General features: G+C 50.6%; 1 protein-coding gene across 1 annotated transcript in view; it reads left to right on the forward strand.

Moving 5' to 3' along the window:
• The first annotated feature begins 537 nt into the window (after positions 1 to 537).
• MUC4 (mucin 4, cell surface associated) overlaps positions 538 to 24,672 on the forward strand; it is a 64,340-nt gene continuing 40,205 nt past the window's right edge. The window contains exon 1 of the mRNA XM_075557162.1: positions 538 to 628. Within this exon, the coding sequence (XP_075413277.1) occupies positions 538 to 628 (91 nt within the window). The remainder of the gene's footprint in view (positions 629 to 24,672) is intronic.

The raw sequence follows: 24,672 nt of genomic DNA on the forward strand, positions 1-24,672 counted from the left end.
AGATGCACCCTCAGCTGCAGGCCTCAGAGACCAAGTGCCGAGAACGCCTGCATTCTGACATAGGACAGGCTAGCCATCTGATCTACTCTGTGTCAGGCACCATTGTAGGCGCCGGAGAGGCCATGCGACCAGTGACCCTAAGAGCATTTTTAATCAGTATCTTTACTCATCCTGAGTTATAAGAACAACGGAGGAAAAACACCCAGCTGAGCCAGCACTGGGTCATTGTTTTCGGTCCTTTGAGGACACAGCAGGAACAGAATCTGCAGTCATGTCCTCTCCTGTCACCTGTGCTACTCTACAACGTGTTGTGCACGATTCCCGCAGCCAACACACCTGTCCTCTCTGACCAGCCCATCAACGTGAGAGGCAGTTCTTGGAAACGCTGACCACCGAGAAGCAGTCCGAAATTACCCACAGCCCCGAACAGCTTAGAACGCTCAGCCTTTGGTCACCAACACGAGCGACAGAGTCCCCCTTCTCAATCCAGGGCTGACTGGGCAGCCCAGACCCTGCTGTGTGCAAGCAGCAGGTACCATGACCTGCTTTGTCCTCTGGGAGAGGGCCTGCGAGGCCGTGTCCTGGCGCATCATTACAGGTCTGAACTGGGAGTGTGTCTGGAGCAGACGTAGGTCACGCTGATTCTCGGAGGCTGACATCCACACAAATAGGCCTTGGGGCCCACCCCATGAAGGGTGGCAAGGCTCGCTCAACTGCTTCACACCTCTCAGGGCACCTCCTGCCCATGTGTGAGTCAACTTCATTTGAAGCTGGCCTTGAAGTTCGTGCAGTGGGAAGGAAGCCTGCCCCTTAGTCTCTGTACCTTCCTAGGTGAAGCCTGGCCAACAGCCCTACCCCAACCAGAAAATAACAGTGGAAAGGTGAAACTTGGAGGGCAATCCAACTCCTGGGTTCCTCACCTTCAGTTCCAGGAATAAGGACTCAAGACAAACAGACCTGGCACTAAGAATAAGCCCCAACCCACAAAGCATGGGGCTTGTTTTCGCTCCAGAGAGTGACTTTACCAATCAATAGGACTGCCATCTAGGCTTCTGCATCCACTCCTTCGTCCAGGTCAATGTCACACCCATCACCTAATTCCCTCGGCGTCCCCGAGGACTCATTGGTGAAGAATGGCCCCGTCTCAGTGCCAGCTCTGGACCTTTCACTGCCCCTGGATGGAGGCCTCCTCTGAGAGGACTTGTTCAACACTGTTTCCTCAAGATGGAGCCCTGGTGGTGGAGTGGCTACGATCGGGAGGAAGACTGGCTTTCTGCCCCATAAAGAATCGCAGTCTCACAACCCCACTGAAGCAGCTCTACCCTGTTCGACAGAGTGGCTGTGATTGGATGGCAGGGAGTTTGTTGCTTTGGTGTCTCCAGTCCAGGTGATATCACAGATGCCATGTCGTATTCTGACACTATCACAAAGGAAGGAGACACGGGGGGTGGGGCGGGGGGAAGATATGGAAGAAATAGCCTGCGTCACACAATCAGAGCCAGAAAAAAAAATCAGTTGCTGTCAATTCTGATCCGTGCCCCCCACCCCCCAGGAGTATCAAAGGAGAACTGATCTCCACAGGAGTTTCTTTTTCTGGTGGTGGTGTTTGCTTTTAAAGAAAAATCATTTTATCAGGGGCTCATACAAACTCTTATCACAATCCATCCATCCATCCAAGCATATTTGTACATTTGTTGTCATCATCATTTTCAAAACATTTTCTTTCTACTTGAGTCCTTGGTATCAGCTCATTTCCCCCTCCCTCACCCTTCCTCCCTCATCAATCCTTGATTATTTATAATTATTTTTTCACGTCTTCTGTTGCCCACCCCCCAGGGAGGGGGTTATATGTAGATCATTGTGATTGGTTCCCACTTTCTACCGCCACCTTCCCCTTCCCCTCCTGGAATCACTACTCTCATTATTGATCCTGAGGGATTTACCTATTCTGGATTCCCTTTGCCACAGGATTTTCAGTGGCAGAGTTTTCCAAAGTAGATCATCAAGTCTTCTTCTCATGGTGCCTCTGAGAAGACTTGAACTTCCAATCATCGGGCTAGCAGTCAAGTTCATTGTCCATTTACATCACCCAAGAACATGCCATTGACTTGATTCCGACTCATAGCAACCCTATGCTACAGGATAGAATTTCTCTGTGGGGGTTTCAGAGGAGCCCTGGTGGCATAGTGGTTAGAAGTTTGGCTGTTGACAGCAAAGTCAGTAGTTCAAAGCCATCAGCTGCACTGAAGGAGAAAGTTGGGGCTTTCTACTCCCATACAGAGTTTGTCTTGGAAACCCACAGGGCAGTTCTACCCTGTCCTACAGGGTCATCAGTTGGCAATGACTCGATGGCAGTGAGATTTTTGTTTGGTAGGGTTTCCAAGACTGTAACACTTCATGGGGATTGGACAGCTTCATCTTTCCACTATGCAACAACTGGGGGTGGGTTTGAACAACTGATCTTGTCGCTAGCAACTCAAAACTTAACTGACTGAAATAGTCACCTTGAAGTGTACCAGACTTGTCCACAGGGCCAGACATCTACACACCTGACAGACCAGGAGCTTGGAGCCATCTCTGACTCTGGCAGACCAGGATTTGGGCCAGGCCAGTCACCATTTCGTCATCCCTTGCAGCTCTCCTGAGGTACAGGTAGGAGATTCCAAAGCATAGGTAGGCCATCCATTTGGTGAGAGTCCCATAGCTGAGTGAGACTATCTTCTTGGCCTTAGCTCTTATTCTCGAGTCCCAATTTTGCCACTAAGAAGACGTGGTGGGAAAGACATGAACATCTGTTTCCTCACCTATGAAATGAAAGCACAATTAAATAAGATGAGTTACACAGCACTACACCGATTGTTATTGACCACAGAGCCAAGATGCACCTACTGAGAAAAGTACAAACAAGACCCCTGCTTCCTGCTTTCTGAGTCAATTAATCACAAAAAAATGATCTGAAACACAAGAACCCAACATAACGAACGTTGTAGGGTAGAAATGTCTTGGAAATGTTCAGTCCTTATTACAGAAACCATCCTGGGGCGCACGCACACTTAACAACACAACTAATAAACACCTCATTTCTCAGCCATCATCAGACAGTAGGAGAAATACTCCTTTCTGGTCCTCACAGTTGAAAATCAATCCAGCCACCAAATGAGAAGAAATAATTCAGAGTGGAGGTGAGCGGAGTCGAATCAGGAAGAACAGGTGAGCGGTTAGCTGTGGGCTGCAACAGTAATGGGGACGCTGCCCCAAAGTTAACAGCAGGGATTAGATAAAATGGGAAAATAATTTGGAGAAATAAGAGTTGGTGCCAAACTATGATATCAGGGACAAGGCAGAAGGACTGCAAGACATCTGGAGAGTTTCTGGACCGAATAACTGGCGGATTAGTGTGACAACTGCCAGAAGGAAGGAAGACAGAAGAAATAGTTCAAGGTGAAGTTCAACAGGGATGTGTTGCATTTGCCAGGCCACGGCCGTAATTCACACTCGCTAGAAAAGTGAGTCTGGAGAGCGGTGAGAAAGTCAGGATGGAATGATGGATTTGCCAGGCATGAATGTAGGGAGTTCAGAGTAGAGGAGGAGAAAAAGCGTTGCGGATGGCACTGGGAAGACAGACTTCACCTGGGGCTGAGCGGGGGAAAGCAGCAGCAGAAGGATGAGGGAATGTGCTGGGAGGAGATGAAGAATCTTTCGGGTTCATGGAAGGAAACACCATGCAAATGAAAAGGTGAGACTCCAGACTCTCCAAACTCACTGCCATCGAGTCAATGCAGACTCACAGCAAGCTATCCCTGTGGGATTCCCAGACTGTAACTGTTTACGGGAGTAGAGAGTATACGTTTTTTTCCCACGGAGCTGCTGGTGGTTTGGAACCGCCGACCATCCAGATTGGAGCCCAGCACGTAACCACTGTACCACCAGGAGGGACTAGTCAAGGAAAACAGATTGAGGTTGGTGCTCAATCAATATTTTTTGAATGAATGAATGAATAAGTTTTACAGAGACATGAGGATAGAGACTGAAAAGGAAATTATTTTGGGTGATTACCAGGTATCACTGAGTCAATTCTGACCAGAGCAAGTCCATATGTTTTCATAATAAACTGTGGCCTATAGTAAGGTTTCCAGGGCCATGATCTTTCCAAAGCAGACTGCCAGGTCTTTCTTCTGAGGCACACCTGGGTAGGCATAAACAGGTTACATTTTTGTACCACCAGGGCTCCACTGGGGATTAGGAAGGAGTTGGGGGTAACCTTTGAGGAAAGCGGTGGAGTGGGTTGGCTGAGGTGGAGGACAGAGTGTAAGGAGTCGGTTGGTGGTTAAAAAGAGGTGGAGGATGTAAGCTCCTCTCTCAAGATCACTTGAGGGCGAAACGAAGGACAGGGATAGGATGGGTCCTAAGTTGATGAAAGACTTTTATTTTAGATCAAAAGTGGCCGACATGCACTTGTCAGCACGAGAGAAGAAGCATCATAGAGGGAAAGGTGATAGAAAGGCGCACTGGACCGAGAGACCGGCTGGACTCAGCTGTTCAGGGAGAGAAGGAAGCAGGAGCAGGGCAGGGTGTGAGGATAGTCCTCTTTTAGCGGTGATTAGCCACTCTTCAGTGATGGAACCAGGGCCTGGCGAGCAGGTGAGGATGTCCTGGGGTATTGAAGGTGCAGTAGATGGAATGTCCTACGGAGAGAGATGGGCGACAAGAGACTAACCTGTTTTTCTCCGATATCAGTTCTTAACAGTTAAATATCCTCGCTCTCTGTTTTGCATATCAGGTGTGCTTGGCTAGGGAGAGACTGGCAGACCGCAATAGTCTACTCCTCTGCTGGGACCTGAAACAGGTGCCTTGAATTCCATTAGGAGAGGAGACCGGCTTGTCTCCACAATGCTTGAGCAGCAGGAAGACGGTCTGAGAATAGGTGGGGGCTTTAAAAATTTTGTCCACAAACTTTTTGAAAGCCCCTCCGATTTTAGAAAGCACAGCTTGGCCACGACCTCAGCCCACGTGCCTTGCAACTTTAGCAAGATCGTCTTAGCCTACCAAAATGCTTTGGAGCAGGCAGTCCCGTTCTATTTCAGAGCCAGTGTTTCTTAAAATGGGTCCAGAACCACCTATATCAGAGCCCTGCTGGGGACATATCAAGGTGCAGTTTCCTAAGCCCCATGCCAGGCAGCGGGGGTGGGCCCATGAATGGTCTTCATTTTCACAAACTCCCGGGGAATGCGGCTATGTTCTGTTTTCTGCGAACCAGTTTCTTACCCCAAAGAACTCTTTAGCTTTCTAATCCCACTGCTTACTTGAGAATAACCAACTCACGTCTAGTAAGTTGAGTTCTCTGTAAACTGTCTTCCCACCTAGCAGAATAAGCCATTGAAGGTGTGGTTTCAGCTTTCTGTTTCAATGCTGATGAAAGACAAATGCAATGACTCTAGCATTTATGTTACTACTCATGCTCATCTCTTCCTTCTCAATAGCAACCTGCACAGATCTAGAGACTTGTTAACACGGTGCCTAGCCCCTGTGTCAGCAACACCGAAGAGCTCTCTTGCTCTCCCATTAGATGTAGTGGGGACTCCAACTTTCAGCAAGTTCTCTAAATAAATATTTAAGGCTAGGGAAACCAAAACACGGCCCTCTGACAATATTTAAAATTGCTACTGAAAAGTAATTTTTTTTCTGTCCCTCCCGCTCTCCCTGACCCTCCCCGCGCCCCACCCCCAAAAAGGGGAAGGGTGTCGGGAAACAGACACTCTCCCCCATTGCTAACAGAACCGTCAATGGGCCCAACTTTTCTGCAAAGAGATGTGGCCGTCTATATTGATAACGTGAAAATTTTTGTAACAGCATTAACTTCTAATCCCACTTCCAGGAATTTATCTTATGAAAAGGAGTTGAAATGATAAAAAACGAAATATCACGCATAAAGACAATATCCAAATCTACTTTCAGGCCCACTTCTGAAGAACACCAGCCATTCAGCACAACCTGTGGAGCACAGCCCTGCTCTGATACTGGGTTTCCATGAGTCGGCCTTGGCTCAATAGCAGCGGCTATTGTTTTGCTTGTTTTCTCTCTTATTTTGGAGGCTGATGAGAAAAAGCTTATAAACAGAGAGGAAACAGAATGCAAATGAGGCCCTGAGCTCTCGTTGTTGTTTTTTTGTCACAGAGAGGTGGGGCGAGCTGTCTCCAGAAGGGCTCCAAGAGAGGGCCGGTCCCTGCACTGTTGGTAGGAAAATGAAAAGATGAGGTAACATTGGAAGTTTCCAGGTTGAGGAAATGGTTTTGTTAAATCGGGAGCCTTCGGAGCTCAGCTAAGGGTGTTGACATTTTGCTGTTGAGGTGAGCTGGCCCAGTCCCCCCGAACCAGTTCTTCTAAGCCTCTAGAAAGGAAAATCCTAAAGATAACTATCATCCCAAAGAGGAAAGGCTTAGCTCTCTCCTCAGGCCATTCTTTTTTTTTTTTTGAATGGTGGCATCAGATTTTATTTATTTATTTTTTAATTTTTTTATTTTAACAATTTATTGGGGCTGATACAATTCTTTTCACAGTTCATACATATACATACATCAATTGTATAAAGCACATCTGTACAGTCTTTGCCCTAATCATTTTTTTCTCTTTTCTTCTTTTACATTTTATTAGGGACTCAAACAACTCTTACCACAATCCATACATATACATACATCAATTGTATAAAGCACATCCATACATTCCCTGCCCCAATCATTCTCAAAGCATTTGCTCTCCACTTAAGCCCCTTGCATCAGGTCCTCTTTTTTTCCCCCCCTCCCTCCCCATTCCCCCCTCCCTCATGTGCCCTTGGTAATTTATACATCGTTATTTTGTCTCCTCAGGCCATTCTTAAAAGGACTAGTAATGTGAAAAGATGCTAATAGTATCAGGTAAAGGTTAACAATGAAAAATCAAGATATAAAATTATAACTAGATAAACTATACGTATTTTTAAAGCAGAGCAAAAAAAACTAGAAAGAAGCTTAACAGTGTGGCTGTCTGAGTAGTGGGATTATAGTTTTTTTTAACTATCTTTATATTCAAAGTTTATACAGTGTATATTTTCATGAAGTTGTAGAATGTTGTAAATAAAGGCTAAGCACATCTTTTGCTAGATATAGTCTTACTTTACTATCATGGGCACTATCATTTAATTTTTTTTCTTTTGCTAATGTTTAAGAATACACTTCTTTTAAAAATGTTTTTCTTTGTAGAACTTTACTGATAATTTACAAATTTGGGAGGATGCTATGTAAGCAATTAAATCATCTGAAAATTACAAGTATTTTTTTTCCTCTCCACACCCAAAAGAACTTCTGCTTCCTCATGTTTTGAACTTATTTTTCTTGTCTTATTGCATTGCCTAGGATCTCTAGCACAATGAAGAGAAGCAGCAATGACCATCATGCTGCTCTTGTTCTGAGTGTAAAGGAAATGTTTCTAATTGCTTTTCTTTGACCCTTTCATGACTGAACTATTTTGTTTAGAATTTGTGTTAGTCTGGGTTGACTAGAGAAACAAATTTGGAAATACTCATATTTGTATAAAAGTTTTATATAAAAGAGCAATTGAATATTGAGAAAACATCCCAGCCTAGTCCAGATCAAGTCCATAAATCCAATATTAGCCATATGTCCAATAGCAATCTATAAATTCCTCTTCAGACTCACGCAACACATGAAATGATGCCGAATGTAGTAAGATCACAGGCCAGTGAGTGGAAAGTCTTGTGGGTCCAATGGCAGTGGAAACATCTCAACACTGTCAAGGGTCTCCACGTGGCTCCTCCAGCCCCAGGGCTCTGGCTCTATCAGCTTAGATCCATGTGGCTTTGTCAATAGGAATGTCTCGCAGGGAGTGAGAGAGTGTCCCACCTCCAGTGAGCGATTTATCTCCTTAGTGCCTCCAAATGAGGTCATCAAGTTGCAACCTGATTGACAGGCTAAACTCCACCCCTTCACTCTTAATAATCTCAAACTGACAACAGATTATGTAACTACCATGGAATTTTTTTTTATTGATAGCTTGCTCTTTTCAATAGAGGAAGGCATGCTGAAATGGAGGTAAACATTTTTTTGAAATAATAAGGATTTTGATACAGTTATGTGGGACACATATGTCCCAAGCGACCTCTGGTGGTAGGAGTGATGGGGTGACACACTTTCCTTCACATTCACAGTTGTACAGGTTTCCACCAGGCAGCAGCATATAGTATAATGGAGATAGCAGCTTCTCAAGAAACTAGAGATGATTAAAAAAAAATTGGGGTGGGCTGTATATAGCCAGGGGTCACAAAGATGCTCTGGGCTGGTTATTGATAGTTTACCAGGCTCAGGGAGTTAAAGTTAATTGCTGCTATTAGTTTGCTGGTAGAACTGCCCCATCAGGTTTCCGTGACTGTTATCTTTTGGAAGCCAACTACGGCATCTTTCTCCTGCAGAGTGGCTGGTAGGTCCCAACCACAGATCTTTTGGGTTGACAGCCAGGAGCTTTAACCACTGTGCAACTAAGACGTCCCCTATAAGGAGAACTACACCTAATTCTGAATAAAAGACATCCTCTTTCAAAGTTGGAGCAGAGAAAGTTTAAGTAGAGGACAACCCGGGGCCTGCTTAGCACAGCTCTGCAGCTCAGTTCACGTGTCTGTCCACACCCACTGAGAAGTGTACTACCACTAATTAGTTACCATTAATAAAGGACAGACGCTTGTGGGCGACTCACTTCACTCTTACGAAAGGAGAACTAATTCATGATTGCTCCCATTCCCTGTAAAGTCTCCATGTTCTCTTAAGGAATGGAACCAGTGAACAGCAGTCAGCTCTTAGAGCCTGCCTATCTATGAACTACATCCACCTGAGGTTAAAGACCAAAAAAAGGTTGGGAACAGCTGGGGGGTGAATGAAGGGCAAAAAGAACAGATGCCTAAGAAAAAGATTGGTTTAGGACACAAGAGGACTTTGAAACAAGTCCAGGAGGAAGGTGTGCCCATTGCCTGACCATGGTTTCTCTGCAGCTAGTGCCAGTGTGGAGCCCTGGTGACTCACTGGGTTAGGTCTTGGACTGCTCACTGAGAAGTCAGCGTTCCAGTCCACCAGCTGGTCCTCGGGATAAGGATGAGGCAGTCTGCTTCCCTACAGCTCCAGGAGGCCTAGGAAGCAATTCCTCCCCATCCTACAAGGTCACGGTGAATCAGAATTGACTGATGGCCGTGGGTTTGAGGGAACTGGATGTGAGCAAAATGAGTTGAAATTTAAATATTCTACCTAAGAAATATATATATGTATTACATCATTTTATTGGGGACTTTTACAGATACTTATCAATAGACATGATCCAGTGGAAATCTCACCCTCAGATGATGAGAGGGCTAGAAACTATGCACTCACTCTCTGGGTCTCTGCTAGATTGGGACAAGGTTTGAAACTGGTGGCGTGGAGGGTGGGGAAGGAAAGAAAGGGAGGAAGTAAGAAGTAATTTACTTGGAAAATAATGGTATCAATCTGATTTAAAGAGGTAGCGAGGGCATTGGACCTCCTCTCACCGGAAGTCCCAAAACATGTTCTGTCTCCAGGCTCCAGAAGACTTCATAGTCTTCTTCCTGTCTTCCTGGATTTATTCCCTTTAACCATTTGAAGCAAGTCCGATCAGGGGTATCTTCCCGGAGTGTGTCAGAGAAGCACTGGGCGCCACAGGGTTTCCAACGGCTGCCTTTCCCAAAGTCAATCACCAGCCTTTCACCTGAGATGCTTCTGGGTGGACTTAAATCTCAAAGTTTTCGGTTAGCAGCCCAGAGCATGAACTGTTACACTGCCAGGGACTTCCTGCCATCTGCACAGGTACCAGACTCTCTCCTTCGGAGCCCATCTGCTTCTTAGACCTGTCAGGGCTTTTTAAATACTTAGAAATCATAGCAAGAAAGACTGGTCACTCATGAGCTATCGAAGGGATCAGGTATCAAGCATCAAGGAACAAAAAGTCATATCATTGTAAATGTGGGTGCGTGCAGAGTGGAGACTCAAAGCCCATTGGTAGCCAATCAGACACCCCCTTACTGAGGGGTTGTGGGGAAGAGATGAGCCAGTCGGGGTGCAGGGTAGCAACGATGAAACATATAACTTTCCTCTAGTTCTTAAATGCTTCCTCCTCCCCACTATCGTGATCCCAGTTCTGCCTTGCAAGTCTGGCTAGACCAGAGGATATACATAGGTACAGATGGCGACTGGAAACACAGGGAATCCGGGACAGATGACTTCTTCAGGACCAGTGGTGAGAGTGGCGACGCCTGGAGGGTGGAGAGAATGTGGGATAGAAAGGGGGAACTGATAATAAGAATCTACGTATAACCTCCTCCCTGGGGGATGGACAGCAGAGAAGAAGGTGGGGGCAGACGTTGGACAGTGTAACATATGACAAAACAATAATTTATGAATGATGAAGGGTTCATGAGGTAGTGGGGAGTGGGGAGGGAGGGGGAAAATGAGCAGCAGATATTAAGGGCTCAAGTAGAAGGCAAATGTTTTGAAAATGATGATGGCAACAAATGTACATATGTTCTTGATACAATGGATGGATGGATGGATGGATGGATGGATGGATGGATGGATGGATGGATTGTGATAAGAATTGTACGACCCCCCCAATAAAATGATTTTAAAAAGAAAGACTGGTCACTTCAATTTAGGTTAAATGTACTAAAATTCAAATTTATTTTTAAATTACATGGGGAAAATGATACTTTTTTCCTATAAAAAGGACATTTACATCATGGGTTTAAAAAAACCTAGTTTTCAAATGGGCATTGAGTTATTTTAGAGACCCCAAACTCCTGGATCCCTCGAGCACCTGAAAAAGTATTTTATTCTAAGTATTCACCATATTAATGTTCTGCATGTCTTGAATTTGACTAATCATGTAAAAAAAACCTCCTTATTTCAATTGAGTATTTTCATATTGAGTACTGTCTGCTTGAAGACATGCATTTTCTTCAAAGAAATGGTGGCTTAGGCTTGATATTCATAGACCTAAAGAGAACAATGATTTTCAATTGGGGTGGGGGCATGATGCAAATGTGTTGGAATTGAATCATTGGTTTTTCACAACTGTGCACATTTTATAATATCAGCATCGAAGTTGTGTCAGAAAGACGCTATCCCTGTGGTTTTCTAGGGGACAGTTGACATCTCTGGGAGTTAAAGATACAAGTTTCAGTGGGGGGTGGGCTCAATCAGGCTGCCCAATTGTAAGTTAAACAACTATAAAGTGAAACTGGATTGTCATCAATGAACTTGATTTTTTAAAATGATATGTTACTGTATTTTAGGTAATCATTTCCACAGCATATTGGGTTTCCATTGAACAATTCTTAGACCAGTTGTTCCCCGACTTTGGCTGCAATTTTCACAACGTGCCAGTGTTCTCATGATTTCCATTCTGTTCCCATCGCTCTAGCTTATTTCTCCGCTTGCCCTCTCATCGTTGCTTTTGAGTAGACATTGACCACTGTGGCCTCATGTCGCTGATTGGGGTTGATTGATTCAGTTCCATCTCCCAGTGGCTCTCTCTACAACAGAGTGAACCCGCGCCCAGTCCTGCACGATCCTCACACACTTCACGATATTTCAGCCCATTATCATAGCCACTCCCTGGAGGGTCTTCGTGCTTTCCACTTCACCAAGCATGGTCTCTCCCTCCAGGGGCTGCTCCCTCCCGATGACATTTGAAAATACGTTAGCCGTAGTCTTGCCACCCTCGCATTGAGGAGCATTCTGGCTGTTGGGTATGCATTGGACTATTAACTGAAGGTTTGCAATTCCAGCCCCTCAGCTACTCCTCGGGGGAAAGGTAAGGCGTCCACCTCCCATAAAAGAGTTACAGTTTCAGAAACTCACAGGGACAGTTCTACCTAGAAGGACTCCAGGGGTCGAGAACTTCTCGATGGCGATGAGCTGTGGAGTTTACTAGAGGATGCGTTGAGAAGAATAATTGATAAGGGTTAGCCCTGGTTTAAGGAATAGAAAATGGCGCTTTGAGAAATCAAGAACGCTCTTCATCTACGTCCTGGTGCTTGAGAAATACACACTTGATTGCAAGACTGAAATGTTTCGATCGCATGAGCTGTGTGTATATTTTAACTAAGATATTGTTCTGAGATGGAAGTGTGCGGATTCGGGTTTTGTTTGCTTTATATCAGTGGTTCTCAACTTGTGGGTCGTGACCCCTTTGGGGGTCTAACAACTCTTGCACAGGGGACGTCCAATTCATAACAGTCGCACAATTAGTTAAGAAGTAGCAACGAAACTAATTTTATGGTTAGGTGGTCACCACCACACGAGGAACTGTATGAAAGGGTCACAGCATGAGGAAGGTTGGGACCCACTGATTTATATGCAGCAAGTTGGGGGGCGGAAGGAGGAGCAGTATACTCAACCACTGGTTCTGTAGCTGACTGTTTATCATTTCAACATGAACTAGTGGTAAAAAAAATTTAAGCATAAAGATAATTCACTGAAGTAGTTTTTTGTTTGCGTGCTTGTTTTGAGTAGGTGCCTGCCCTGGGTGGCAGAATGCCCAGCCGAGGTTGAATAAACAGATCCTTACAGCCTTCCATCGTGGTGGCACAGGTGATACTGGGACCACAGGGTGACACTTTCACAAGAATGCTTGGGTGAGAAACCTCAGTCTCACGCGATGGCTTCTTGTGTCTCAACAGGCTTGCTATCTCTTATTTCAAACCATAGTCTTCACACTTGGAACAATGCTGTCTGGCATTTGTGAGACATAGTAACAGACACACGTAGTCCAGAAATATGAAACAAAGTTACAAACATGATGCTCATTTTGTAGAAAGGTATTCTGTATGCATACACAAATTTGGAATATCAAGAGAAAAATCATCATTCAAACTGCTATTAGGCAGTTGGATTCTGGGTACTTGATTTTCCTTATGGTTATTATTTTTAATATATATATATTAAGCTCATTGTACTTTTAAAACCAGGGTAGGTGTTTCAAATATTTTCTGGAACATAGTTGGGGACAAAAACTGCACAGAAGACATAGTGGACCCACTTTCACATGCAAAAATGTCACTTGCCTCACAAAAGGCAGAGCGCATGGGTTCATGATTCCATTTTCGTCTTACAGGTACGACTGTAATGAGTAGAACTACAGGAATGAGCCCGGAACCAAAGTTCACCACAACGCACTCCAGGGACACCGACACAACCCAAAGGGCAACAGCCACAGCCACGCATGACCTTACTCCGGGATCCTCCGCAAAGACAGCATCTTCCATCAAAAGCACTGTCATTCAAGACACCACCTCAGGCTCCACATCAGGGGGTCCAGGAGCACAATCAGCATTCTCTTCCACCACTGCCTTTTCTGAGATCACATCAGCCACTTCTCAAGACCTCCACACTCAGAGCACAAAGCCCACTGGAAGACCTCCCACCAGCATACCAGGCTCTGCAGGGACAGACACCCCCTTCCATGGGACATCTACCTCTGCTTCCCCTGCCACAAGCAGCCACATAGCCTCAGGGGCTGCGTCCTCAGAAACAGCCACGTCCAGTGAGGTCACACACATCTCACTGGGTCCTTCCAATGACAGCCACACAACTCACTCAACAACTGAGTCTCTGTCCACTGTACCGACACTGGTTACTACCTCTGCCACTGTGGGAAGTGTGTCCATTGTGGCCACCAGCACCATGATGCCCACAATCTCTGGAGCACCCACAGACTGGCCAACCACCCCCTCCTCCAGCAGCTCCTCACAGGAGACAACAGCCATTTCCCAGGTGGCTCAGACTGCACACACAGGTCCCAGCAGGGCGCCGGAAATGCTCACTTCCCTCTCCCAGGGCACTGACCTCCTCTCAACAGTCACACCTCCAGCTCCTCCATCAACACCAAATGGACAGACTTCCCCAGAAACCATGACCCACGCCTTGTCACCTTCCCCATCCGCCACAACACTGATGTCAACTGCAGTCAGTGGCAGCCACAAGACTGAGACAGCACCACAAACCCTGTCAGTGGGGTCTACAGAAGACACCACCAGGGCCTCCTCCACTCTCCTGAGTGGCAGGCCCACTCCTTCTCCTTCCACAATCCCGTCCACTAGTGGGCAAGTGCTGGCCACAGCCTCAAAAGCTTTCGTCTCTGAAAACATCTCCCCAGGAGTGTTCCCTCCAGTGGGAGGGACGCCCAGCAATGGCAGGACAGCCACCCCAGCAGCCTCATCATCCTCACAGGACGGGCTGAGCATACCTACCACCGCATCTCCCTCAACCAGTCAAACGCCAGCCTCTCCCGAAGAGCCTGAGACCACCTCAAATTTTGTCAGTTCTACCCTCACCACAGGCAGTTCTGCAAGCCCCCTTACTGTCCCCCAAGGACCCACCTCCCACACAGCAGCACCCCGGACCATGTCGTCCACCTCTTCAGAAACCAGCACTGCTGAACCAACTACCAGCCAGACCTTCCCTGACATGTCTACATCTCCAGTGGCCCCAGGAAATGTAGTCACAACACAACATGAAGGGCCTTCAACCCACACCTTTGTCACCACCAACGGAAGGGCAGGAGGCTCCTCAGGGACCGTCACTGCTGACACAATCTCCCATGGCTCTACCACAGAGGACTCTGCAGGACACGCAGCACCAACCTCTGCCAGCACCGCGGACCAGCAATCAACGGCTGTCTCCCAGACAGCCCACCCTCCTGCCTCCAAGTCCTCCACAGGATCACCAACCGCGGGCACCGTTTCCCCTCCCACTGAGCACAGCAACACAGACACAGCTCCAACCTCCTCTTTTAGGTCAAGTGATCCTTCCACCCCAGAAACTGTTCCTCAGGTTACATCAGCGACAAGCCCAGGACCCACCCTCACCGCAGCACACACCAAGGACAGTCACACACCCCAGGGGGCAACAGACACAACCACTCATGACCTGACTCCGGGATCCTCCACACAGACAGCATCTTCCTTCACAAGCACCGTCCTTCAAGACACCTCCTCAGTCTCCACATCAGGGGGTCCAGGAGCACAATCAGCATTCTCTTCCACCACCGCCTTTTCTGAGACCACGTCAGCCACTTCTCAAGACCTCCACACTCAGAGCGCAAAGCCCACTGGAAGACCTCCCACCAGCACACCAAGGTCTGCAGGGACAGACACCCCCCTCCATGGGACATCTACCTCTGCTTCCGCCTCAACAGGCACCCACACAGTGTCAGAGAGTGCCTGGCCTGTAACAATCACATCAGGTAAAGTCACAGGCTTCTCAACAACGCCCACCCCCTCCTCAGGGAGCCTGCCAACCACCAGCAACATAGCGTCCACATCTCTGGGTCAAACACTAGTCTCCACTGGCAATCCTGGGACCACCTCAAGCTTTGTAAGTTCTACAAACACCCCTCCACACCCAGAGAGCTCCACCATCACTGTTCCACAAGGACCCACCTCCCACCTATCGCGCAAGACCACGTCTGCCACCTCTCCAACCATGAGCACTTCACAGCTACGCACCAGCAAGACCTTCCCTGACATGCCCACTTCTCCAGTGTCGCCCGGAAACCCTGATACAGCAACAGGACGCACAGAGCCTTCAACCCACAGCCCTGTCACCACCAATGGGAGGGCAGGAAGCTCCTCAGGGACCGCCACTGCTGACAAAACCTCCCATGGCTCTACCACAGAGGACTCTGCAGGACACGCAGCACCAACCTCTGCCAGCACCGCGGACCAGCAATCAACGGCTGTCTCCCAGACAGCCCACCCTCCTGCCTCCCAGTCCTCCCCAGGATCACCAACCGCGGGCACCGTTTCCACTTCCACTGAGCACAGCAACACAGACACAGCTCCAACCTCCTCTTTCAGGCCAAGTGATCCTTCCACCCCAGAAACCGTTCCTCAGGTTACATCAGCCACAAGCCCAGGACCCACCCTCACCGCGGCACACACCAAGGACAGCCACACCACCCAGGGGGCAACAGACACAACCACTTATGACCTGACTCCGGGAACCTCCGCACATACAGTATCTTCCATCGCAAGTACCGTCCTTCAAGACACCTCCTCAGTCTCCACATCAGGGGGTTCCGGGGCACAATCAACATTCTCTTCCACCACCGCCTTTTCTGAGATCATGTCAGTCACTGCCCAAGACCTTCACACTCAGAGGACAGAGACCACTGGAAGCCCTCCCACCAGCACACCAAATTCTGCAGGGACAGACACCCCCCTCCATGGGACACCTATCTCTGCTTCCGCTCCTCCAAGCAGCCACACAGCCTCAGCAGCGGCGTCCTCTGAAACAACTACGTCCAGTGAGGTCACACGTGTCTCACCGGCTCCTTCCAGTGACAGCCACACAACTCACTCAACAACTGAGTCTCTGTTCACTGTACCAACGCTGGTTACTACCCCTGGCTCTGTGGGAAGTGTGTCCATTGTGGCCACCAGCACCATGATTCCCACAATCTCTGGAGCACCCACAGACTGGCCAACCACCCCCTCCTCCAGCAGCTCCTCACAGGAGACTACAGTCATTTCCAAGGTGGCTCAGACTACACACATAGGCCCCAGCAGGGCGCCGGAAATGCTCACTTCCCTCTCCCAGGGCACTGACCTCCTCTCAACAGTCACACCTCCAGCTCCTCCATCAACACCAAATGGACAGACTTTCCCAGAAACCATGACCCATGCCTTGTCACCTTCCCCATCCGCCACAACACTGATGACAACTGCAGTCAGTGGCAGCCACAAGACTGAGACAGCGGCACAAACCCTGTCAGTGGGGTCTACTGAAGACACTACCAGGGCCGCCTCCACTCTCCTGAGTGGCGGGCCCACTCCTTCTCCTTCCACAATCCCATCCACTAGTGGGCAAGTGCTGGCCACAGCCTCACAAGCTGCCATCTCTGAAAACATCTCCCCAGGAGTGTTCCCTCCAGTGGGAGGGATGCCCAGCAATGGCAGGACAGCCACCCCAGCAGCCTCATCATCCTCACAGGACGGGCTGAGCACACCCACCTCCGCATCTCCCTCAAACAGTCAAACGCCAGCCTTTCCCGAAGAGCCTGAGACCACCTCAAACTTTTTCAGTTCTACCCTCACCCCAGGCAGTTCTGCAAGCCCCCTCACTGTCCCCCAAGGACCCACCTCCCGCACACCAGCACCCCGGACCATGTCGTCCACCTCTTCAGAAACCAGCACTGCTGAACCAACTACCAGCCAGACCTTCCCTGACATGTCTACCTCTCCAGTGGCCCCAGGAAATGTAGTCACAACACAACATGAAGGGCCTTCAACCCGCAGCACTGTCACCATCAACGGGAGGACAGGAGGTTCCTCAGGGACCGTCACTGCTGACACAACCTCCCATGGCTCTACCACAGAGGACTCTGCAGGACATGCAGCACCAACCTCTGCCAGCACCGCAGACCAGCAATCAATGGCTGTCTCCCAGACAGCCCACCCTCCTGCCTCCAAGTCCTCCCCAGGATCACCAACCGCGGGCACCATTTCCCCTCCCACTGAGCACAGCAACACAGACACAGCTCCAACCTTCTCTTTTAGGCCAAGTGATCCTTCCACCCCAGAAACCGTTCCTCAGGTTACATCAGCCACAAGCCCAGGACCCACCCTCACCGCGGCACACACCAAGGACAGCCACACCACCCAGGGGGCAACAGACACAACCACTCATGACCTGCCTCCGGGAACCTCCACACAGACAGCATCTTCCATCACAAGCACCGTCCTTGAACACACCTCCTCAGTCTCCACATCAGGGGGTCCAGGAGCACAATCAGCATTCTCTTCCACCACCGCCTTTTCTGAGACCACGTCAGCCACTTCTCAAGACCTCCACACTCAGAGCGCAAAGCCCACTGGAAGCCCTCCCACCAGCACACCAAGGTCTTCAGGGACAGACACCCCCTTCCATGGGACATCTACCTCGGCTTCTGCCTCAACAGGCACCCACACAGTGTCAGAGAGTGCCTGGCCTGTAACAATCACATCAGGTAAAGTCACAGGCTTCTCAACAACGCCCACCCCCTCCTCAGGGAGCCTGCCAACCACCAGCAACATAGCGTCCATATCACCGGGTCAAACACTAGCCTCCACTGGCAAGCCTGGAACCACCTCAAGCTTTGTAAGTTCTACAAACACCCCTCCACAACCAGAGAGTTCCACCATCACTGCTCCACAAGGACCCACCTCCCACCTATCGCGCAAGACCACATCTGCCACCTCTCCAACCATGAGCGCTTCACAGCCACACACCAGCAATACCTTCCCTGACATGCCCACCTCTCCAGTGTCCCCTGGAAACCCTGACACAGCAACAGGACGCACAGAGCCTTCAACCCACAGCCCTGTCACCACCAACGGGAGGGCAGGAGATTCCTCAGGGACCGTCGCTGTTGACACAACCTCCCATGGCTCTACCGCAGAGGACTCTGCAGGACACGCAGCACCAACCTCTGCCAGCACCGCGGACCAGCAATCAATGGCTGTCTCCCAGACAGTCCACCCTCCTGCCTCCCAGTCCTCCCCAGGATCACCACCCACGGGCTCCGTTTCCCCTCCCACTGAGCACAGCAACACAGACACAGTTCCAACCTCCTCTTTCAGGACAAGTGATCCTTCCACCCCAGAAACCGTTCCTCACGGTACATCAGACACAAGCCCGGGACCCACCCTCACCGCGGCACACACCAAGAATAGCCACACCACCCAGGGGGCAACAGACACAACCACGTATGACCTGACTCCGGGAACCTCCGCACATACAGTATCTTCCATTGCAAGTACCGTCCTTCAAGACACCTCCTCAGTCTCCACATCAGGGGGTTCCGGGGCACAATCAACATTCTCTTCCACCACCGCCTTTTCTGAGATCACGTCAGTCACTGCCCAAGACCTTCACACTCAGAGGACAGAGACCACTGGAAGCCCTCCCACCAGCACACCAAATTCTTCAGGGACAGACACCCCCCTCCATGGGACACCTATCTCTGCTTCCGCTCCTCCAAGCAGCCACACAGTCTCAGCAGCGGTGTCCTCTGAAAGAACTACATCCAGTGAGGTCACACGTGTCTCACCGGCTCCTTCCAGTGACAGCCACACAACTCACTCAACAACTGAGTCTCTGTTCACTGTACCGACGCTGGTTACTACCCCTGGCTCTGTGGGAAGTGTGTCCATTGTGGCCACCAGCACCATGATGCCCACAATCTCTGGAGCACCCACAGACTGGCCAACCACCCCCTCCTCCAGCAGCTCCTCACAGGAGACTACAGCCATTTCCAAGGTGTCTCAGACTACACACATAGGCCCCAGCAGGGCGCCGGAAATGCTCACTTCCCTCTCCCAAGGCACTGACCTCCTCTCAACAGTCACACCTCCAGCTCCTCCATCAACACCAAATGGACAGACTTCCCCAGAAACCATGACCCACGCCTTGTCACCTTCCCCATCCGCCACAACACTGATGTCAACTGCAGTCAGTGGCAGCCACAAGACTGAGACAGCGGCACAAACCCTGTCAGTGGGGTCTACTGAAGACACCACCAGGGCCGCCTCCACTCTCCTGAGTGGCGGGCCCACTCCTTCTCCTTCCACAATCCCGTCCACTAGTGGGCAAGTGCTGGCCACAGCCTCACAAGCTGCCATCTCTGAAAACATCTCCCCAGGAGTGTTCCCTCCAGTGGGAGGGACGCCCAGCAATGGCAGGACAGCCACCCCAGCAGCCTCATCATCCTCACAGGACAGGCTGAGCACACCCACCTCCGCATCTCCCTCAAACAGTCAAACGCCAGCCTTTCCCGAAGAGCCTGAGACCACCTCAAACTTTTTCAGTTCTACCCTCACCCCAGGCAGTTCTGCAAGCCCCCTCACTGTCCCCCAAGGACCCACCTCCCACACAGCAGCACCCCGGACCATGTCGTCCACCTCTTCAGAAACCAGCACTGCTGAACCAACTACCAGCCAGACCTTCCCTGACATGTCTACCTCTCCAGTGGCCCCAGGAAATGTAGTCACAACACAACATGAAGGGCCTTCAACCCGCAGCACTGTCACCACCAACGGGAGGACAGGAGGTTCCTCAGGGACCATCACTGCTGACACAACCTCCCATGGCTCTACCACAGAGGACTCTGCAGGACACGCAGCACCAACCTCTGCCAGCACCGCGGACCAGCAATCAACGGCTGTCTCCCAGACAGCCCACCCTCCTGCCTCCCAGTCCTCCCCAGGATCACCAACCGCAGGCACCGTTTCCCCTCCCACTGAGCACAGCAACACAGACACAGCTCCAACCTTCTCTTTTAGGCCAAGTGATCCTTCCACCCCAGAAACCGTTCCTCAGGTTACATCAGCCATAAGCCCAGGACCCACCCTCACCGCGGCACACACCAAGGACAGCCACACCACCCAGGGGGCAACAGACACAACCACTCATGACCTGACTCCGGGAACCTCCACACAGACAGCATCTTCCATCACAAGCACCGTCCTTCAAGACACCTCCTCAGTCTCCACATCAGGGGGTCCAGGAGCACAATCAGCATTCTCTTCCACCACCGCCTTTTCTGAGACCACGTCAGCCACTTCTCAAGACCTCCACACTCAGAGCGCAAAGCCCACTGGAAGCCCTCCCACCAGCACACCAAGGTCTGCAGGGACAGACACCACCCTCCATGGGACATCTACCTCTGCTTCCGCCTCAACAGGCACCCACACAGTGTCAGAGAGTGCCTGGCCTGTAACAATCACATCAGGTAAAGTCACAGGCTTCTCAACAACGCCCACCACCTCCTCAGGGAGCCTGCCAACCACCAGCAACATAGCGTCCATATCACCGGGTCAAACACTAGCCTCCACTGGCAAGCCTGGAACCACCTCAAGCTTTGTAAGTTCTACAAACACCCCTCCACACCCAGAGAGTTCCACCATCACTGCTCCACAAGGACCCACCTCCCACCTATCGCGCAAGACCACATCTGCCTCCTCTCCAACCATGAGCACTTCACAGCCACACACCAGCAAGACCTTCCCTGACATGCCCACCTCTCCAGTGTCCCCTGGAAACCCTGACACAGCAACAGGACGCGCAGAGCCTTCAACCCACAGCCTTGTCACCACCAACGGGAGGGCAGGAGGTTCCTCAGGGACCGTCGCTGTTGACACAACCTCCAGTGGCTCTACCACAGAGGACTCTGCAGGACACGCAGCACCAACCTCTGTCAGCACCGCGGACCAGCAATCAACGGCTGTCTCCCAGACAGCCCACCCTCCTGCCTCCCAGTCCTCCCCAGGATCACCACCCACGGGCTCCGTTTCCCCTCCCACTGAGCACAGCAACACAGACACAGTTCCAACCTCCTCTTTCAGGACAAGTGAGTCTTCCACCCCAGAAACCGTTCCTCACGGTACATCAGACACAAGCCCGGGACCCACCCTCACCGCGGCACACACCAAGGACAGCCACACCACCCAGGGGGCAACAGACACAACCACTCATGACCTGACTCCGGGAACCTCCACACAGACAGCATCTTCCATCACAAGCACCGTCCTTCAAGACACCTCCTCAGTCTCCACATCAGGGGTTTCCGTGGCACAATCAACATTCTCTTCCACCACCGCCTTTTCTGAGATCACGTCAGTCACTGCCCAAGACCTTCACACTCAGAGGACAGAGACCACTGGAAGCCCTCCCACCAGCACACCAAATTCTGCAGGGACAGACACCCCCCTCCATGGGACACCTATCTCTGCTTCCGCTCCTCCAAGCAGCCACACAGCCTCAGCAGCGGCGTCCTCTGAAACAACTACGTCCAGTGAGGTCACACGTGTCTCACCGGCTCCTTCCAGTGACAGCCACACAACTCACTCAACAACTGAGTCTCTGTTCACTGTACCGACGCTGGTTACTACCCCTGGCTCTGTGGGAAGTGTGTCCATTGTGGCCACCAGCACCATGATGCCCACAATCTCTGGAGCACCCACAGACTGGCCAACCACCCCCTCCTCCAGCAGCTCCTCACAGGAGACTACAGCCATTTCCCAGGTGGCTCAGACTACACACATAGGCCCCAGCAGGGCGCCAGAAATGCTCACTTCCCTCTCCATGGGCACTGACCTCCTCTCAACAGTCACACCTCCAGCTCCTCCATCAATACCAAATGGACAGACTTCCCCAGAAACCATGACCCACGCCTTGTCACCTTCCCCATCCGCCACAACACTGATGTCAACTGCAGTCAGTGGCAGCCACAAGACTGAGACAGCGGCACAAACCCTGTCAGTGGGGTCTACTGAAGACACCACCAGGGCCGCCTCCACTCTCCTGAGTGGCGGGCCCACTCCTTCTCCTTCCACAATCCCGTCCACTAGTGGGCAAGTGCTGGCCACAGCCTCACAAGCTGCCATCTCTGAAAACATCTCCCCAGGAGTGTTCCCTCCAGTGGGAGGGACGCCCAGCAATGGCAGGACAGCCACCCCAGCAGCCTCATCATCCTCACAGGACAGGCTGAGCACACCCACCTCCACATCTCCCTCAAACAGTCAAACGCCAGCCTTTCCCGAAGAGCCTGAGACCACCTCAAACTTTTTCAGTTCTACCCTCACCCCAGGCAGTTCTGCAAGCCCCCTCACTGTCCCCCAAGGACCCACCTCCCACACAGCAGCACCCCGGACCATGTCGTCCACCTCTTCAGAAACCAGCACTGCTGAACCAACTACCAGCCAGACCTTCCCTGACATGTCTACCTCTCCAGTGGCCCCAGGAAATGTAGTCACAACACAACATGAAGGGCCTTCAACCCGCACCTTTGTCACCACCAATGGAAGGGCAGGAGGCTCCTCAGGGACCGTCACTGCTGACACAACCTCCCATGGCTCTACCACAGAGGACTCTGCAGGACACGCAGCACCAACCTCCGTCAGCACCGCGGACCAGCAATCAACGGCTGTCTCCCAGACAGCCCACCCTCCTGCCTCCCAGTCCTCCCCAGGATCACCAACCGCGGGCTCCGTTTCCCCTCCCACTGAGCACAGCAACACAGACACAGCTCCAACCTCCTCTTTCAGGCCAAGTGATCCTTCCACCTCAGAAACCGTTCCTCAAGCCACAAGCCCAGGACCCACCCTCACCATGGCACACACCAAGGACAACCACACCACCCAGGGGGCAACAGATACAACCACTCATGACCTAACTCCGGGAACCTCCGCACATACAGTATCTTCCATCGCAAGTACCGTCCTTCAAGACACCTCCTCAGTCTCCACATCAGCGGGTCCAGGAGCACAATCAACATTCTCTTCCACCACAGCCTTTTCTGAGACCACGTCAGCCACTTCTCAAGACCTCCACACTCAGAGCGCAAAGCCCACTGGAAGCTCTCCCACCAGCACACTTGACTCTGCAGGGACAGACACCCCCTTCCATGGGACACCTACCCCAGTTTCTGCTCCTACAAGCAGCCACACAGCCTCAGGGGCTGCGTCCTCAGAAATAGCCCCATCAGGTAAGGTCATACGCTTCCCCTTCCTGTGATAACCAGATGTCTCAGTCAACAGTAGCATCACCGTCCAGTGTACACAGTTTTGTCACTATTCCTGGAATCATGAGAAATGGTTTTTACTGGTACCACCAACAGCTTTGTGCCCCCAGCCTCTTGGGCATCTACAGAACAGTCAACTCCTACCTCTTCAGACTCTTCCTTACAATCGACTTTAGCCATTTGTTAGATGACTGGCACCCCTCAACTTTCACATCTCCAGTTGCTCCATCTACATTGAGTGGGCACTATGTTTGAAGAGACCACCACCCACACTCTGTCGGTATATGACTCCGCACAACATGTATCTAACCCAACATGGCACTGCCCAAACCTCAGACCACCACACAGACCGCTCACTGGGGCTATGGGATGGCCAACAGTGGCTGATTCCAGTGTTCTGATTGATATGACCTCGGCTTCTCCTCCACAACTTTGTCCCAAGGTGGACCCATTGAGGCCACAAGGCCCAGCTTGGCCTTCCAGAGGACATCCCTGTAGTTCTAGTCCCTCCAGCAGGAGACATTCCCAGCGAGGGCCTCGGAACCTGGGCTTCCTCAAGGGGGAGTGTCCACCCCCTCACCCCTGAGGCAGGTGCAGCTCTTTGACAAATCCCAGCTTCCTTCCTTCACACATACCACCGAGCTCCCGTGTGCACACAACCTGCTGCCCGCTTGTCACCCTCTGGCACTAGCACAATGGCAATCTCCACCCCAGTTGTTGAAAGACACCAAAAACCTAGCCTGTAAACCTTGTTAAAGGTGGTGACCGAAATGCCACCTGTGGTCATGTGCATGACCTCTTGCCCCTTCCAGAGCGTTGTCCCTTTCAGTCAAGAGGTTCTTACAGCATGCACTTGCAGTTAGGGCATCAATGACACCACCATCGTGGCATTGCTTTGGGAGGTGGCTATAACAATGTCTTTTTCACAAAGCACATCCAAGATCCATCTTTCTCTGTGCGTCTATGAAAGACGTGCCCTTTTCTGGATCATACAGCTTTTCAAAGCATTGCCTCTGCTGCTCCGCCACCACAACTATCAAAATATTTAAGGACACAAAAACC

This window comes from Tenrec ecaudatus, chromosome 8 (genome assembly GCF_050624435.1).
Source record: "Tenrec ecaudatus isolate mTenEca1 chromosome 8, mTenEca1.hap1, whole genome shotgun sequence".
Lineage (NCBI taxonomy): Eukaryota > Metazoa > Chordata > Mammalia > Afrosoricida > Tenrecidae > Tenrec > Tenrec ecaudatus.